At 33.3% G+C, this 19,713-nt stretch overlaps 1 protein-coding gene across 1 annotated transcript in view; it reads right to left on the bottom strand.

Moving 5' to 3' along the window:
- Window positions 1-19,713, bottom strand: part of LOC148276277 (protein obstructor-E-like) — a 35,985-nt gene that overhangs the window by 3,076 nt on the left and 13,196 nt on the right. Inside the window, exons 2-3 of the mRNA XM_088234506.1 lie at window positions 12,152-12,349; window positions 143-346 (exon numbers count right to left, since the gene is read on the bottom strand). Of these exons, the coding sequence (XP_088090632.1) occupies window positions 143-346; window positions 12,152-12,349 (402 nt within the window). The remainder of the gene's footprint in view (window positions 1-142; window positions 347-12,151; window positions 12,350-19,713) is intronic.

The following is a 19,713-nucleotide window of genomic DNA, read 5'->3' as shown; positions in this document are numbered from 1 at the left end:
TGTTTTGAAGAATTTTGATGTGCTGTTACGAAAAGTTCAATAACTTATCTGTTATCGACTTACAGACATTACTTTCCGGACAAACCATGTAAATTTCCTTTTTTTAACCTTCTGTTTGAAATTTGTTATTTTTTTTACTTACTCTCATTCTTATTGCAGCCAGACCTTCCAGCTGTATCGGGCCACACGCAAGTTCCAGAATATTCGTCGAAGTGGAGTCCTTTTGTGCATACCACCTCAACAGCCTCTCCGTCGATGCAGTTGTAGAAGACATTGCAGACAGACGGTTCTGGGTGGGCGAAGAATCCGTTGCGTCTTGGGCACAACTTGTTGCCCTGAGCGGGCTCTAAAAAAAAAGAAAAAGCTGTGAGATTGGGTAAATGGCAAATTAATAAGTTAAATATAAAAATAAAACCACCGGCACAACGCACTTCCGAATCCAACTATTCTCTATTATCTAATGGATTAATACATATTATGACAAAGTATCTTTTGACAAATACGTTTTTTATTTTTTTATTTAAATAATATAATTATAAATATATATTTTTTTTAAATTTCTTCTAAAACTAAAATCCCCTCAAGACACTTTCTGTACCTTGTTGGTGGAGATTATATTTGAACTAACTTACATAATATTATTTACATTTATAAAGACAATGAATGACGAATTTAAATTAACAGCCGAAAAGATTAGAATATACATGTACGTATATACAAATAATAATACATGAATTTATTTAAAATATTAGAAATCAAACACTGATTTGAGTCTACTGAAAACTTTAATTTATTTTTACAAATGCCCTAACAAGGCGAAACAATTGTCACGAAGTTTTTGTTTTTATATTTTTACATTTGTAAAAATAAAATAAAGTGTTTAGTAGACTGAAATCAGTGTTTGATTTCTAATATTATTAGTTTAAATGTGGAGTTCTACAAAATAAACACCAAATCAATAAATATATAAATTCATTTTTTAAATACACGAAAATATTTGAAAAATTAAAATATTTACACATGAACTACTATTTATGTATAAACTTTTGATTGAATAGCCACTCTCTTATTTTGCTCTTGTTACAATGTGAGTTAAATATTAGTTTATTTGGCAATAAATTAAAAATGCTAGGTACTAAATATTTGAGAGTTTTATTACCATACTTATTACATACTTTTGGTACTATCAAACCACAAGATTACTTATTTTTTTATGTCATTATTTATGAAAAACTAGCTGACCCGACAGACGTTGTCCTGCCCAAACGTTGGCTTGCCTTAAAAATATTTTCTATCAATAAGTAGGTACCTAGGTACTTGTTTGTGATTAAATTCCAAAACTAAAAATTGTTTAAAAAGTTTCCGCCGTTTGACACAAGTTGGCGCCATCAGTAAGTTATGGTTAAAGTTCTCAGATGTAAAAACCCACTATTATAAATTATACATCTGTCAACAACATTACCATAAAAGAATAGTGAATTTTTATCTGAATAATATAATATTATTTTGAGTGCAAAAACATCGAGTTTTGAGCCGAATAAGAATCATTTGCCGGAATCCAAATGAACTGATCCCGAAAAAAGTTGAACGCCGATTTTCCACATGTGAAATGCTGCTTTCCAGGAATAAACGAAAGGCTTTTCTGCAACGGATAGTAACTGGTGATGAAAAATCCGCCATGATAATCCAAAAAGGAAGAAATTATGAAGACCACCTGGCTACGCTTAAACATCTACAGCTAAGCCAAACATTTCTGGAAAAAAACTCTTGTTGTTTATTTTGTGGGATCAGCTTGGTGTCGTATATTATGAGTTGCTTTAACCGAGCGAAACCATTACTGGAGCTGTCTACCCAGCACAATTGATGAGATTGAGTCGAGCACTAAAAAAAGAGCGCGCCCACTACTACTCCAGACATGACAAGGTTATTCTACTGCATGGTAATGCTCGTCCACATGTTGCGGCGTCGGTCAAAACCTATTTGGAAACTCTCGATTGATATGTTTTACCGCGCCCGACGTATTAACTAGACATTCCCGCTTTGAACCACTACTTGTTCTGATCGATGGCACATGACATGGCTAAGCAGCACTTCACATCATATGAAGATACCGAAAATTAGGTCGATTCGTGGATAGCCTTAAAAGATGAAGCATTCTTCCTTCGCGGTATCCGTACGCTACCAGAAAGATGGGAAAAGATGGTAGCAAGCAATAAACAATACTTTGAATAAAACATGAAGTTCTTTTTTTCACAATAAATGTCCAATTTTTGATTAAAAACGTACATAAACATATTTTTTTAAAAACATCTGGACAACACACTTAAAAGTATATAAGTCTATGGCATGTCTGGCAGTAGTCTGCAATGATCACTCTATTAAGTAGACACTGTTAAAATTATAAAATAGGATAGTTTCATTAGTAAATTTGATCTTTATAAGTTGTGTAGCTTTGAAATCGGTCAGTAGTTAAATAAGTAGTTAAAACAAAGTGTTTATGTTTTTATTTAAATTACATATAAATAACTAAGAAAACCTAAATTGTATAAACAATATCCGATTACAAATTCATACATTGTAGTATGTTTATATTTTTTTCTTTAATATATCAAGAATAAAACAACCTTATAGGAAACAGCAAATTAATGTCTTGTATATACTTCAATGGCTTGTTGTAGATAATTATTCACTTGGACTCCTGGTAAGGAAGATTGATACCAATCCACTTTTCTAAGTTACCTAACAGGTAATAAACTAAGGAACGGATCTAATGAAATTATATCGACCTGTTTATTAAGCACATTCAAGTCGAGATGAAAGCTGTTAACTGCCGCTTATCATGATCTGGAATAATTTCTAATGATGGAAAATCGATACTTGACGGGTCAGGTAAGATAATTGAATGCAAGTAAGTAATGATTTCAATGACATTAACGGTACTGTAGTTTCTAATTACCGTATAAAATGAAAACCGTAACAGGTTTACAATTCAATCAATTCAATATGATGGTTTGTGCATGAAAATTTAAGAAATGGTTAGAATGGGCCATTCTAATGTTTATTTATTAATTAATTTTTTTTATTTAAGAAGGTAAAACATCAACAGAAAATATAAAAATAAAAATAATGAAAGCCACTAAACCGCGAAACCGGCTTGTCAGCAGGTATCTTATTTTTCTTTACAAAGAACAAAATTTAAAAAAAAACATTTAAATTTACTAAGTTTTATAAACATTATTAAGAACTAAAAGAATACGTATTTTTTACACAAAATATATCTACAAAAATTTATATAGTTGACTGTTAACATAAAATAATAACCAATATTGTTTAATTTTTTTGCACCACAACAGGCCAGGAATCCCAATTACATTGGTGAATTACATCACAGAACACCCAGGCTTGAGAAAAATCACATTAAATTTTTGTGTTCTTACCGGGAATCGAACCCGGAACCTTCCGTGTGTGAGTCAAGCGTCTTAACCACTGCACCGCGGAGGTCTAAACGGAGGATAAAACCTTGTTCCATATTAGCCATTGAATTATTTTTTTTCTTAAAAGATTTCTTTCAAGATCTGCTTAGGAGTCTTATTGAAAATTTTTGGAATTGTATAATAAAGTGTTTTTTGGCCATACTTGTTTAAAAACCATGGTACTGACAAGTATTCTCGTTGTGCTAGCCTTGTAATATTATTATTTTATATTATTATGGTTAACTTATATAGCGCCATTTTCGTAATGTAATACCTCAAGGGCGCTTTACAGAGTGATTCTTTTAAATATGTAATTTAATTAAAATAATTTATTTTGTTGTCACATGCTACGGATTTATTCAAATGATTTAGAGAACATGTGGGTTTTAAGTTTTTTTCCAAACATCACTTTACTTTCACAGCCTCGCACCTCTGCTGGGAGAGCATTTCATGCCATAGGGTCTGCGACCGCAAATGCGCGCTCACTAAATTTAGTGCGCTGTTTGCGTAGAGGTATAATAACTTTTCCTCTCGCCCTAGACGTAGCTGATCTAAGCGTGAGACGCCTGTCAACTAGTTCATATGGAATGCATAGTTCCCTTAGATATTCCGGAGCAGAGTTGTGCAGTGACTTATACATAAGCCAACAGAGTTTGTATTCGACCCTCTGTGGAAAACGTAGCCAGTGTAGTTCCCGAAGTAGTGGAGTGATATGACTGAACTTAGAGATTCCGAAAATAAGTCTCGCTGCGGCATTCAATACAGATTGTAGGCGAGTCAATTTGTTCATTGGTAGACCTGCATAGATACCATTACAATAATCGACTCTAGACACTACTAACGTATTTTTATCAGCATTTTAATTATTCTTCTAATATTCTCTATAATATAATATCGTGAAGAATGCTCCGAATAGCGGAATGAGGACAATATTGAAATGTGGCAGATTTACAAACATTCAGCATATATTGACGGTATTGATCAAGCTTTCGGTAAAGCAAAGAGTATTTTACTATATTAAAACCTCTTGAATCTGCTCAAAAATCAATCATTGAAATAATTTTTAAAAAGCTGAAGTTAAGCTCAAGTTATTTGAGGAATTCGAGATTTTAGATGTAAGACAATGATTTGTGCAAGTAAATTATTCTATCAAATCCCAAAAGGAACACTTCTACACTACCAGAAGTCAAACTAGAGGATGGGTCATGGGGTCTATCACAAACTCTGAATTCGGGCAAAGAGGTTTAAGGTTTCTGGGCCCCAAAATATTCAATATGTTACACAAAGATTGCAAAACCATGACCCGGATTCAATCTAACAAATTTGTAGAAAATTAGCTACTGGATTTAGGTCGAGAAAAATCGGAAAGTTTACTAAAAATAAATTCCTAATAAATTAATATTGTATAACTGTTAAGGATATTAACAAGTAGGTAGTAATGTTATTGTCTATTTTTGCATAAAAATGTCTGCCTTAAAACAGGTTGTACCTAGTTAGGCAGACTAGACATGATCCAGAGAAATCTATTACCTAAGTGTTTATGTAGTAGATAAATTTATTGTTATTTTTGTTAATAAACTTTGATTATTATTATTATTATTATTATTATTGAATACATAAGTATTAATATTTAAATCAAAAATAGTTTTTCGAACATTAATTCCGATAGGAAACCGTTGACGTTTTATGTATCACATAGGGCATGTAGCGTTTGAAGTGGCGATTGAAATGGCCGTTTTCGGCATTATTAAATTTAAAAGGAATCAGCCGGTGCTTAATGTTGACATTTAAATCATCATGGAAATGACTGCTGAATGCCATTGCGGTATTTTTTCGAAAGATTTTTTCAAGTATTGTATTAAAAACTGTAAAATAAAGCTACATTTACCGCATTGTAAATAATAATTGTTGTTGGTGTTGATTTCTACAGAACCACAGAAAAAAGGTCATTTATTATTGTATTATTTATGTATTTGATACTTGTATGTAGGTACGAATGAATAAACATTTTTTGTAGATTACCTATAAAATGAATCGCGGCTTGCCACTGTTATACATAAATATAAGCAAGAACTGGAAATAATTCAGAATGATAGTGCTGTCACTGATCAGAAAAAGAGACTTTAGTGACTAATTTCTAGTGAAAAACTTCATATTATTATTTATTTAATTATAATTTTATAACCAATACGAAAATAGTTGAAAATGTTATATTTTACAAAATAAAAATCCGTTTTTCTCTAAACTGCAACACTGCACCAGAAACGAAATATTTAAGAAAAATCAAACCCAGTCGTGCGTTGTACTTGCTTTTACAAATTTTACAAGCATTTTTATGACTTTACAATATCAGCACGTATTTATTTAGTTATATAGAAGTGCAAGCAGGGGTTGTAAATCATGATTTTATATAATTATGTAAATAAAAGAATTTAAATTAAAATCATTTCAGTATAAGGTAATAACAATTATAAGAATATAAGTTTTGTTTGAATGTATATATTTTACACCAGTTCTTATTATATTTGAGTATTGTAAGGTTGGAATGTACAATATTAAATTTCTTATTTTTCTACTGTTTTTTGACACAATCATGCTTATGTCGTCACTGCTATATATAAAATATTATCTGATTATAATAAAAATAAAAAAATTAAAAAAAGTTGAAGTTAAGTATTGTATCAGTTTTTTGTGATTTTCTCAAAATAAAGAAGGATGGATTTTGCCGGGTTCGCAAATTGTAGTGCAGTTGAAATCAATTTAAATAATTGAAATGTAATGTAATTTTAATGAAAACACTAATTTTGTCATTTTTTTCGTTAAAAGTTTTTTTGCAATTTGCAAACACGATATCAATTCTACACGCCAGTAAATCATGGTGATATTTAAAAAGGTATATTTATTTCGTAATTCGACATTTCGTGCACATCGTGTTGGCTAATTTATCACTCCAAGGACTCGATTGAAGACTTTCGTTTCCAATGTAAAAAGTTGCACATTCATTATCTCCGTTACCTTTGATATTTTACGAAAACATACAAAATCTTTGCAAATCCCTTCCTCAAAATGTATAAAACATGTGTTTGTCCTCTCCTGGAGTATGCCTACCAAATCTGGAGTCCCTATTTTAAAAAAGACATAGAGTTGTTGGAGAAAGTCCAGAGAAGAGCAACAAAAATGGTAGTTTCTCTAAGAAATAAATCATATGAGACCGCTTAAGGCAGCTCGGGTTAAGTTCACTGGAAGAGCGGAGGCAGCGTGGTGACTTGATTGAGCAATATAATGTACCCAAGTTGAAATCAATGTTCACTATGAATTAAAACCGCCATATCAGAGGTCATTCATTGAAAATCAACACTACCTCCTTCTCATCCAACCCCAGGAAGAACTTCCTGACAAACCGAGTTGTGGAGAAATGGAATGGCCTTCCCGAGAAAGTGATCGGTGCTAGTTCAGTGAATGTTAACTAGATGCACACAGCAATGTATAATGTTTAATAACCATGTACACTTGTACACTTGATGTACACGCATCAGCTTAATAGCCGCTAGTGTATTGTTAATAGTCAAAATAATAAAATGCCTCAATCACCTAAAACATTTCGTTCTGTCCTAAGATCCTCTCTTTTTTCCCTTCAAAACTCCTTTCCTGATCACGCTTTCAATGAATTCTGTACCCACACCATATAAACTGTTATAAATAGTCGGTAAAATTATAAAATATTTATCAGCATCTTCAGCATTACTCTGACCACAACCAGTGGTGCATATGGAACTGCATCTATACTCCAATGCGTATCTGAATACTTTTTGCTACATGAAAAGTAAAGCAACCAGTTCTTCGCTTCAAGTGAACGAACGTCGGCCAGTCAAAGAACAATGAAATATTGCAGACAAAAAACCACCACTAAAACTCAACAATGTTGTTTTACGTCCATGGGTAGTTAAATTACTTAAAATATTAAAATTTACACCAAAAAAGGATTATGATTGTATTCTCCCTGATGTGCTCGTGAATTTTTTTTTCACGAATTATCAAGAACTGTGGAATGGAAAATGTTGGGTTTTTCGCTAAGAGAAGAATAACCAAAATATCGATAACAGCGAGATCGATAAACCCCAGATTCTAGATATACTAAAGTCCTGACATTGCGACCCAAAACAGGCAGTAAAAGTGTCGGCGGGCTTCAAGCAATGCGGTCTGATGACATATAGCCGGTTGCAAGAAGTGGATGGATGCGGTTTGCTCGCATAGAGAAATGTAGAGATCTAAGGAGAATGCTTATGTTTTCTATTTGCCACAAGAAGGTTGATGAAGACCCTGCACGGAGTCGAACCATGCCAGGCAAACGCGTCAACCAGATCACTGCGAGTTGGAATTATCTCCAATCAATTTATTTTTCCAAGATTTTTACCTGAGAGTTGCTACCAAGTCAGGTCCCGATTGGTAAAATACGTGATAAGCTTGTACGTGTGCTATTTTATAACGGGTATCAAAATATAACTGTTAATACATAATATTACACACGAAATAGGACAAAAGGTGACAGACATAATCCAAATTCATTGTATCGCCTAAACAATGATGGTACGTGATTTCCTTTCATTGTTAAATATATTTTTACCTAATAAATAAATTCAATAGCGTACGGTATTTCAATTGAAAAGACAAAGCTGTGTGATATACGCGAGGCGTTATATATATATATATATATATATGTTTGGACAATTTTTATAGCGCCGTTTTTGTGAAAATCACCTCAAGGGCGCAGTACAATAAATAAATATCCCACCACGTCTTGCAGCTACAGAGCGCATGGACGGTTGGAATTCTTGTTCCTCGTCTCCAATTATAATATAAAGGAGCTAGATTACAGCACGTCTTACAGAGCGCATAGACAATAAGAAATCCAGCTCCTATTTACATTTTTTTTTTATTTGACAATAAGGTTAGGAGATTTAGTGATATTTAAAAAAATAAATAAAAAACAAATCTATAAAAATATAAGTTGGATAACAACAAATCTTGCAGCTACTGAGCGCATGGACGGTTGGAATTCTAGACCTCATTTACTAAATTTGAATATTTGATAGTTGATAACATTTACCAATTGAAGCTAGACTACTAATCGTCTTGCAGCTACAAAGTGCATGGACGAGTGAAATTCTGGCAACTTCAAATTATCAATGAATTTACAAAAACAAACATTGAGCATAATTGTAACTTTGTAAAGTGTTCGTGCTTAAAAGTCAACAATAAAAAACTAAACAGATGATGCACTTCAACATTATGGATAACAAAACAGAGAAAAATATTCGAAGGGTAGCTTTCGTAGATTTTGGGTAGTCTCTAGTCACTGTCTCAGTGTCGCACATGTGCAAACACATGTTTTTGCTAAATTCTTAGAAGATGGTCCGGTCCACGTGAAGTTGCCGAGGGGGGAAAGAAGCCTATTGTTCCAACGACTTTGTATCCATTTTAGTCTGTATTATTTCGTTTTATAATGAGTATGAAATTCCCGCTCAACATTCCATCCGTTCGCTTACAATTATGTTAAAGTGATTGTCTTTTTTCTTTTTCTTCTATATCTGCTCCTAAGCGGCGCATGTGGACACCACCAGACGCCCCCAGGAGACCCTATCGCCAGCCAGCACTCACGCCTCCTTTCACATGACGTAGTTGTCAAAAAAAGTATTTTCGCAGTAATATGAAGTGCACGTTTGAATGACTGTGCAGATAAATTGATACAAGAATATTTTAATGTAAACACTTTGATAATCCAAAGGCCCTAATTTTATTATATTATACATTTTTCAGAAGCCATTTGGAATACGCATCTCAGATACGGAATCCCCAGTATGCCATATATATAATAAAGTAGAATAGAAAATATTCAAAACAAATGTATAAAGTACCTTAAATACAAAACCGGTATTTTTTTATGTATCTACTCTCACTGCCTCCACCTTCCATGGAATCATTTCTCTACAGTACCGCAGAGTGTGTGCGGACCAACTAATGCTTTACAAAATTATGACAGGAATGGTTGACTGTACAGAGCTGCTTGGTTTAATAACAATACATGTGCCAGCCAGGATTTGTAGACGGTACCACCTGTTTCATGTACCAACAAGTAAAACATCGTATGTTAAAAATGCTTTTTTTCGTAGGACTTTTTCAGTGTACAATACAAAATTTACAAATATAGATTACACAAACATCACTCTGTCAGATTTAAAATTTACACTAAAAATGCATTACGTAACTTAGACATTATAATAATAATTATAATAATAAATAATATGTACATCTCCCCTCCCCTCCTTATCCTCTCTTCAAGCATTCTTGTCCTTATCGCGCCCAATTTACAGTAACTTAATGATCTTAAAATAAATATTTAAAAAATCTTTGATTATTGAGTACATGAAAATAACATTTTTATATGTATAAATTGTATGTATTTATTTGATATGTAATATATTTTCTTTACTAACTTTGTATACTATGTGGAAATCTGTTATTAGTTCTGAGCTTATACACTATATCTGTTTGTTTACTAAAAATATGTATGTAGAACTGTTGATTTCCCAAATAAAATAAAATATACAGACATATAAAAGTTTGCGGTTTTTTAAAGGGTTTGGTTACTCTCTTAAGTACTCTCCCCAGTAACTTAAGTGAATTACGAGTTATGTAATCTATATGATGTTTAAAATGTAATTTTGTGTCAAAATAAACCCCGAGATCCTTAATAATGTTAACCCTACTTAATGGTTTGTCACCAAGAGAGTAGTCAAAAGCTATTGGGTTGATTTTACGAGTAAAACTGATAGAGTAGCACTTTTTAATGTTTAATTGCATACCGTTTTTATGGCACTAACTCAATAAAGTTTGCAAATCAGTCTGCAATTGAACACAAACCTCCACTCTTATCAGTTTAATTAAATATTTTAAGGTCATCAGCGTACAAGAGAGGCATACATTTTAATTTATTTGGCAGGTCGTTAATAAAATTTACAGTAACTTAATGTTCTTAAAATAAATTTTTAAAATTCTTTGATTATTGAGTACATGAAAATAACATGTATATATGTATAAATTATATGTATTTATTTGATATGTAATATAATTTCAGTACTAACTTTGTATACTGTGTGGAAATCTGTTATTAATTCTGAGTTTATACACTATATCTGTTTGTTTAAGTATGTATGTGGAACTGTTGATTTCCCAAATAAAATAAAATGTAAATACGTCTGCTTTGAAGATGATTTCAACTCCTAAACTAACTGTAAGTTGTTTTTAATGGGCCAATAAATTACCGGCGGCTTTTCTATCAAATTAAGTGGTCGTCCTTGGTTAAGTAACACTTTCGTTTAGGCGAAGAATGTCAAATAAACTAGAATTCATACACAAGTCAAAACGAATGAACAAATCTTTCAGATAAAATTTATTTTGAATACAATTTTTGTCTGTTTCTAAATGAAGCTACTTTTAAAAATATTTTTAACCTTGCCGAATTTATTTATTTTAATGTACAATACGGTACGACTGCCAATGACACTGTGCGTATATGATAGGGTACTTAAAGAAACTTTTTTTTTTAAAAGCATAAAAGATTTTTAAGGTCTAACCTAGAGTCCATTAAACTATAGTAAACAAAAACTAAAAAATATAAAGGTAAAGTTAATATTATAAGAATTATCAACAATATATTGAGTTTGTCCAAATTTTTGTAGACAAGTACTGGATTCAATTCCCTGGGGAGCTGTTAACATTAACATATTACAACAGAGATGATTTATGTGGCCACTTTACACACTGTGTAACATTCACCATTCTGCTCATATTTGAATATCTTTATTCCTTCAATTCTTTCATCTGTTGATGTTTGAGAAGTTAAAGAGCTGAAACCTTTATTTATGCGGGTGAGATTTATCTAATCGAATTATTTCACCTACATACTAGGCAACGCCTGGAAATTTTTATTTTTTTCAATTTCTTTACTTCTTAATGGACCAGGTGCCTATACTTCTATACAACCTTCTCTAAAATGTTCTGCATCTATGTTGTAATATGTTAATCATAAGAATTAAACCAATTTACTGAGATTTTTTTACGATTATACGAATCAACTTAGATATACAAATCCTGTCCTGACCCTGATCAGCCTCTGTATAATAAGGGACAGAGGATCGAGAAAGATGACAGCTTTAAATACTTGGGAGTTCACATAACTGAGGATGGAAGCATGCACAAAGAGCTCGCCATCCGCCTAGGAATTGCTGGAGCATCTTTTACTCTAGTCTATACTTAGTCAAAACGAAATGCCGATTATTCAACTCTTGTATAATGCCAGTAATCCTTTATGGGTGTAAATCTTGGCACCTTACCAAACTTCTGAGTTTTGAGGGTAAGTGCTTGAGGAGAATATTAGGCATAAGGTTGTTTGATTTTATAACTAACATTGAAGTCCGAGAACGGACGCAGCAGCCTCCTATAACGAGCGTCTTGAGGATGCGGTAGTGGACCTGGCTTGGACACATGCTGCGCATGCCTCGGAAGACCCAAGTTGCTTCTTCTTTAAACCTGCGGGCTCTCGCCGTCCGACGATCTTTCGGCTTTAGAAGAGAAGAGATATGCTGTGATATTTTTAGTATTAAAAAAAAATTACTCACGAAGTTCAGTTCTCTCTCCGCAGTCTACGTTGAAGGGCTGGTCGCACTTGTTGATTTTCCTGATGAGGGGATCGAACACGAGACCATCAGGACACAGTTTCTCCTTAGCAGCCCCGTCACGGCATTCGTAAAACTTGTCGCACTGGGTGGGGTGATCATACTGTCCATCCTTGACTGGACACTTGTACTGCTGTGCGTCTAAAACAAAAATAAAAAATAAATAAACATAAATGGCAATGAACGAAAGTAAGTCAAAAGTGATGATATTTGAAAAGGATAGTGAGGTTACTGACTGCATAATAAATGTAAACAACGAATGTTTTGAACAAGAAGAAGAATTCGTGTATCTGGGAAGCATGTTTCCAAGAGATGGAAGAGTAGAAAAAGATGTTGAAAGGAGAATGAATACGAGCAACAAAATGAACGGAGCACTAAGCACAGTAATTGCTAATAAAAATATGTGTGAATGATTTTTCGTTTGTCAATATAAATCACTCCTTAGACGTTACTACAAAGTTATGTCGTCACTTTTGCTGACAACTGTCATTCTAATCAAGCTATATTTTAAGGACTAAAGTATAGATTACTGAGCTTTGTACGGTGTTCGAAATTCCCAATAAAAAAAAAACAAATTTGTGGATGCCATATGCTCCGTTACGGAAAGATCATGAAATTGGAATAAGCACAATGTAACTTTATGTAACCACATTGCTGGGCGTGTTGTTCGCACCGTGGACTGCTTTCACTTTTGACCAGAGGTCGTTTTACCCGACAAGTTTCAATGTTAATTATTAACAAATAAGGAAACGGTATAAATTGATCTTTGGAGCGCTTTTTACTAAAGTAGGTGGAACTGACTATATATATTCGTACAATAAACCGCAACGAATTGTATAGGAATGTCGTGTTTCGTGTTTGTTATAATAACATAATTTTACAGTGAACACAATGCGGAATTCATTAAGTCAACTATTTCTCCGTTCAATGCACTTTGAATGTCGCGAAAATGTTCATGTAATTGATACATTTTCTTCATCGTGCGCCTTAATTAGAGACTTAAGCCATTTTTCTTCCTCGAACTTTTATAAGCCCAACTCGTTAGCGTCCACGTCGCGAACCCCGGGCAATGGGATCACTATCATAGCGGTGTGATCACAGCAGATAACGAGAGGATGAAAGGTGAGTTTCTGGCGCCTCGAAACCAGAACCAACCTGCTAAAGGAAGGTAACCCCGACAAAAAAATCCACCAGAGAAGGCAACGGGAAACCACTCTGGTCATCTTTTCCCGGGACTCACTATGGCGACTACGTCCAACAAGCAGTTGTCCTGGCCTCTGAGTATCGCAGGACCGAGATGCTTTCGCTGTAGTGATCGCCAACGTCGGGGGACCTGATTAGGCACCGCAAGAAGAAGAACTTTTTTATTTGTATATGTATATATGTAAATGTACAAACATGTTTTATTATTTAAAAATGTGGGTCCAAAAATGTACTGGTATGTGCATTTATTTGTTTGTTCTTAAATGATCTATTCCGTATCCAGGCGGATGAAGAATATAGAACAGGGTTTGAAATATTACAAGAATCCTGGATGAGTGTTTTTGACTCAATCAGGCACTCGAGATTGAGTAGATATTTGTTGGTCTTGTAGTGCAGTAGTTGGCGTACACGTCTTCTATTTATGTGGTTTTGGATACATAACATACTCAGGAAACATACTTGAAACACTTTGTATCCCGGAGCCGTGTAAACACGTGATTATATAACCACGCATTGTGTCCCGGTCCCGTGTTTTCACGTGGTTTAACAGCTGTCTAAAAAGGTGCATTTTATTGACATCTAGTGACTTTTATAAGTACTTTTTCACTGCTTGTAAACTACGTGAAAACACAAGACCGGGACACAACGCGCGGTTATTACAATCACGTGTTTACACGGCTCCGGGATACAAAGTACAAAAAAAAGAGTGAGGCCCTGTATATGTGTGAACATTGCAATGCGCAATGTGGCTCTCCATAAAGGCCAATGTTGGCAAAACGATCATATGAAAGTGGCTTATTTAATTGTTTCAAATAAATATGAGAAGTTTCAATTGATATAACCCATTATTTTTATAATTATGACACTTTTAAGAAACCCTTCACAAAACATGAAATTTCACAAAAATAGGCCGGGCACAGGGTAAATTCTATGTGTATTCGGCCGGTGCTCAAAGTATATGTATATGTATAAAAAGAATGCACCTAGAACCATATTTATTTTAATAACTATCTCTATCTATAGATTGAACTCTTGAAGTCTTAACAATGAACGAAATTGAAGCCTTTCAACCTTGCCTGTGTAGAAGAATGCTTAGACTCTCATGGACTTATGGTGTCTCCAATGAAGCGGTGTTAAGCATCATGAACAAAGAGAGGAAGTTATTGATCACTGACAAAAGAAGGAAGCTTTATACTTTGGTTACATTTTTCGCAATTAGAATTATGCACTTCTCCAACTAATAACGGAAAGAAAAATAGAGGGCAGGCGTGGTATGGATCGGAAAAAATCATCATGGCTCTAAAATCTTAGACAGTGGTTCGGTATACCGGATGCAGCAGCGCTGATTAGACTGGCCCAGAATCAGGATGAATTCAAAATGAGTCACCAACCACCAACCTCCGGCAGGAGCAGCTGAAGAAGAACTATCCATACTTTCCAAAGTTAGCCAACCTCTGCCTTATGCAATGTCTGCAAATGTTGACATATTCACGAGAATGTTGAATTATTATTCCTTGCTTCAGATGTCTACTCATTCGCATCTCGGTACGATAAATAGAGAGTGGATGATTGGGGCAATAATTATGACATTGCCTCTCAAAGATCTTACGAGACTGTCATTATTTACAAAGTACTTAGTACTACGATTATACCTGCGCAAGTACACCCGGGGCCTTATGCTGGACTCATTCGTCTTAAGAATCATATGCAATTTATGTAAATTGACGAGTGACTGTATTATTGAACCGCCCATGCGAATGAAGTCGATCCTATACCAGTCGAATTTATCTCGAATGCCCCAAAGCAAAGCACACGGCATTGAAAATCGAATGCGACATTGTACCTTTAACTGTCAAACTTTCTTCGAATAAAACGCTCGACATACATTTTTGAATGACGAGTATTTCATTTAAACTCAAATAATTTAAAATCAACAGCAATGATGAATGTTGTAATGTTGTTGTATCGAGAAATTTCCAAATAATATTTCTCTACATAAGGGTATTAGAAGCAAACTTTAAAATCTCCATTGAAGGAGTTACTGAGATATTTTCGAAAAACTTTGAAAAAAGGATTATGAGATTTCTAATTATGCTTCACTATCTCAACGGAGAATGCTAACTTTGCGGTTTCAAGTAGTATAATTTAAATCTGTTTTTGCAAGATTTAGAGATGATTTTAAATTATGCCATTATTTAGGTAGGTAGATTTTTATTGATAGTTTATTTTGGAATCAATAACTAACTTTCTGTTTATGGTGGAGATTTCTTCGTTTGCTTCCAATACCCTCAAATATTTCCAATCGCTTTTTAAATGAAACACGAGTTTAAAATAATTTTATCCTTCATCAATGTCGAAACACATATTTAAAATAATAAAATGTATCTAAAAAATAAATATAAGCTTTCAAAATCAATAAAAAGAATAGTTTTATTCGTAAAACACGACAATGTGCGTTATATGAAGTTAAATGTAGCGGTGTCTCAGTACAACATTTTCTTTTGTCATAAAAGAATAATACAAATAAAATACCCAAAGGCGCAACTTTGACTAGAAACAATATACAGCATGAGACGAAAGCCATAGATACATACGTATTTGTTAGTGTTGCAACTTTTTTATTCGCTTTATAATAAAACCGGGGCAGGTTTTTTCAAGAATTCCAATTTGAAGATGCATTCGAGATGACCACTCGACAGTTCTCGAGTGGGTGACAAAATGTCACTTATTTTCAATATAAGCCCCCTGACTGACTTGGCTCATTTCACTTGCTATCTTTTGCTCTCATTTTGTTTGCTATGGTTATTACTTGTTTTTTAAAAATATTTTTTTAATTGAATGAAAAATATAAATTCTACGTTGTCTCCCTGAACTTGTATGCACTTCTTCCAGCGATGATATAACATTTCTACAGCTTCCTAGTAGAACATGACCTCATTGCCGTCCAAAAATTTTATTCCACGCAAACGTTCCTTGAGTTTTGCGAATAGTCGGTAGCCACAGGGGCTAGATCAGGGCCGCAATTACAAACGATGTCTTCATCGGTACAAACCGTGACGGTATATTTAACTTGTCTACTATTTGTACCTTTCTCGGTTTGGTGAATTTTGATCTACCGACATGTCGATATGCGTTTTCATTACGTCATCTCAGACATCATATGATCGAATTCAACCAATAAGTCACGCTGAAACTTTGCTCCGCGTTCAATGCTTAATGAAAAATTCAAGTTTTTCTTCTTCGTATTTAAAAAAGGTTTCTGTTATCACAGGTAAGGCTTTTTATTTTTATTTTTATTTTTTGCACCACAACAGGCCAGAAAGCCCAATTACAATGGTGAATTACATCACAGAGCACCCAGGCTTGAGAAAAAACACATTTTAATTTTTGTGTTCTCACCGGGAATCGAACCCGGAACCTTTCGTGTGTGAGTCAAGCGTCTTGACCGGAGGCCGCCTCCGCCGCCTTTTATACAAACTGATGTTTTTTTGACACTTCATTTGTAGATATGTGTACCGTGGAGTATTTTAGTCCTCAGTACACACCAACCTCAAAACTTGAAGATAGAGGATAGGTAGTGTGTCTTCGTAATCGCTCGGGAGAATTTATATTCGACCATCGACGTCCTTATTTTCCGATTGTAAACGCGGCCCTGGTAAATATGGCGGGTGTTAAACCAATTCAAACGCAGCTTCGTGTAAAGCGGCTGTTGACACTATCGCCTTGTGTGCTGGAGCATTGTCCTGTTGAAACAGCATTTTGCAGTGGTCAGTGGCCTGTTGGAACCAAACCGTTGTATGTTTCAACTTGTCGCTTGGTACTTTAGACTTAGGAGTATTAGGCTACATAATGCATTCACATCAGCTCGACTGGTCAACTCTAAGCGAGGTAAAACGTATTAAAAAAACCCATGTAGATATGTGAATATTGTTATAACTAGCATTTTATGTTATTCTTGTACAATATGTACCGTATGTAGTGTATGTGTTTGTGTATGTGATATTAGAGCGGGCCGTGATGTATAAACGTTTTTTTTTTTTTCTAAAAAGTTGCAAAAGTTTAGATCACATTTAACGTAAAAATTATTTTAAAAAATATTCCATTTTACTTTTGGCCCTGAACCAAGGTTTGAAGTTTATCACTGTCTGAATATTTTGTTTATTATCCATATTGATAAAATTATTTTTTGGTAGTTAAGATATAACTTAATCATATTAAAAAATTTAAGTTTGTAAGTAAAAATTCTTGATGGAAGTTCATTGTAATTTATTATATAAATAAAAGACAAGTGACACTAAAAATAAAATAAAATACTTAAACTCATAAAATAGCATTATATTAACTCATTAGTTAACCCGAAGAAAAAATGTTGATAATGATCCTTTAGATAAAAATAACTTTATTTAATTTACTTTCATATAACTTTGAATTATCTATCCTTACCTCTGTTTTGTACAAATACATTGAAATTTTTAATAAAGATACCAGTCTCGAAGATGTCGCGAAAGCGATGAAACCGGTCACTGGATATTCCAAATTTGTGGATTAAAGTATCACTCGTCTTTTATTTATAAAATAATTAATCTTTTTTTTATTTATTTATTTTATTAGGTAAACAAACAGTATGTACACATATATTGCCAATTTCTTAGTATATTAGTATAAGAAACTCATGCACACACCAAAAAAAAATTTTACACTTAATACAATAATTTAAATTATGTTCAATATAATAAATGTAAAAGAAACGAAATGAAAAAATATTTATATAATAATAATAATAAAGTTAAATGTCTGCTTCTCTCAAAATTTCTATAATTTTTTACCTATTTTTACAAACATTGTCACAAAAAATATCAGCCTCGGTAAATATATTGTTATATTGGTCGCATATTCTAGGTATTGTAGATTGTTTAAAATAGTTTGTTGACGCGTTTTCAGTGTAAAACAAAAGATTTTGTCTTGTCGGTCTAGATGGCACACGGAATGGAAGTCTTTCTAGTAGGTATCATATTACAAATTCGAACACGTTTTAAAACCACCGAAATGCAAAAAGTTTACACTCCGCGGAACTGATTCCGTTGAGGGCCTGGCTAATATTGACGAAAACTTTCTTTAGTTTAGATCTTCCGGCTTTTCGTAGATCTCTTCGCGACTAAACAGTGTGGGATGAAGTTGGATTGCATGGTTTAGCTCAAAGTCTTATGTCTTTCGTTTTATGAATATATTGTATACCATTATCGTTTTGCCCTTATTTGTCTTTGCTAAATAATTTGATGTTTTTTTTGTTCAGTTTCTTGCATTTATATTTCTTCATGTAACTGTTGTTTGGCTTAGGCCGTTAAAAAAAACAAAAAAAAACAATGGCTCATGCTACCTATTTATTACAAAACAAAGTGTAACTCACGCCCTTAGATACTTATTTAATGAGGCTTAATGCATATTATAAAATTTAATTGGACTGATTTTCTTACTTAAATGCGAAATGACAGCCGGTTTAGCGCAAAAAATCGAATTCGAAAAATTCGAAAAATTTAAGCTCTGGTTGAGGGGCAAAAGTAGTATCGAATTTGTTTTGTTGATATTTTTTGCAATCCGAGTAATCCAAAAAGAAACTTTTTAGACAACTTTCATTTAGGAATTCGGAAAAAAAAATATTGGCCCACCCTAATGCGTATGTTTTGTATATTCATCTATGTAGATGGGTGCGTTATTATATCTATAGATGGATGACTCAGAGTATGCCTTTGATATTTGTATTTATTACTAATAATAACGTCCATGGTAAACGAAAATGTTAACGATTATAGTTTTCTCATTTGAGTTTTTAATTTATTTATTCTTGGTCATATTTAATGTTTACATCTTTTCCTTAATTTATAAAAATTTAATTGGTCTTTTTACGTTTAAAAATCTTTGTTTTTAATACTTTTTAAGAATGACTGCATGTTTTTTTGATAAAATAAAATAAAAAAGTAAATGGGCATAGACTATTAGTCTTTTCTGATGTTAATTCTATTTAATTCCTTTGTGAAAAAGTTATTTGTTTCGACCGAAATTAATGTTTTAGTAGAAGGCTATTTGTTTCGGTCGAAACAAATAGCAAATAACTTTTTTACAAAGGAATAAAATAGAATTAAAATCAGAAAAGACTAATAATCTATGCACATATTTTTTTTAATTTTATTTTATTAAGAAAACATGCAATTATTCATAACAAGTATTAAAAAAGGGGGGAAAAATCGATTTGTAGTCCCGTGGCTAGTGTGTGGGATCAGGATGAGGTTCGAACCACAATCCGA

The sequence above is a fragment of the Micrasema longulum genome, unplaced genomic scaffold, assembly GCF_059751315.1.
Source record: "Micrasema longulum isolate JH-2025_06_02 unplaced genomic scaffold, ASM5975131v1 h1tg001249l, whole genome shotgun sequence".
Lineage (NCBI taxonomy): Eukaryota > Metazoa > Arthropoda > Insecta > Trichoptera > Brachycentridae > Micrasema > Micrasema longulum.
The sequence above is the reverse complement of the archived record's forward strand: the minus strand, read 5'-3'. Positions and strand labels throughout refer to the sequence as shown.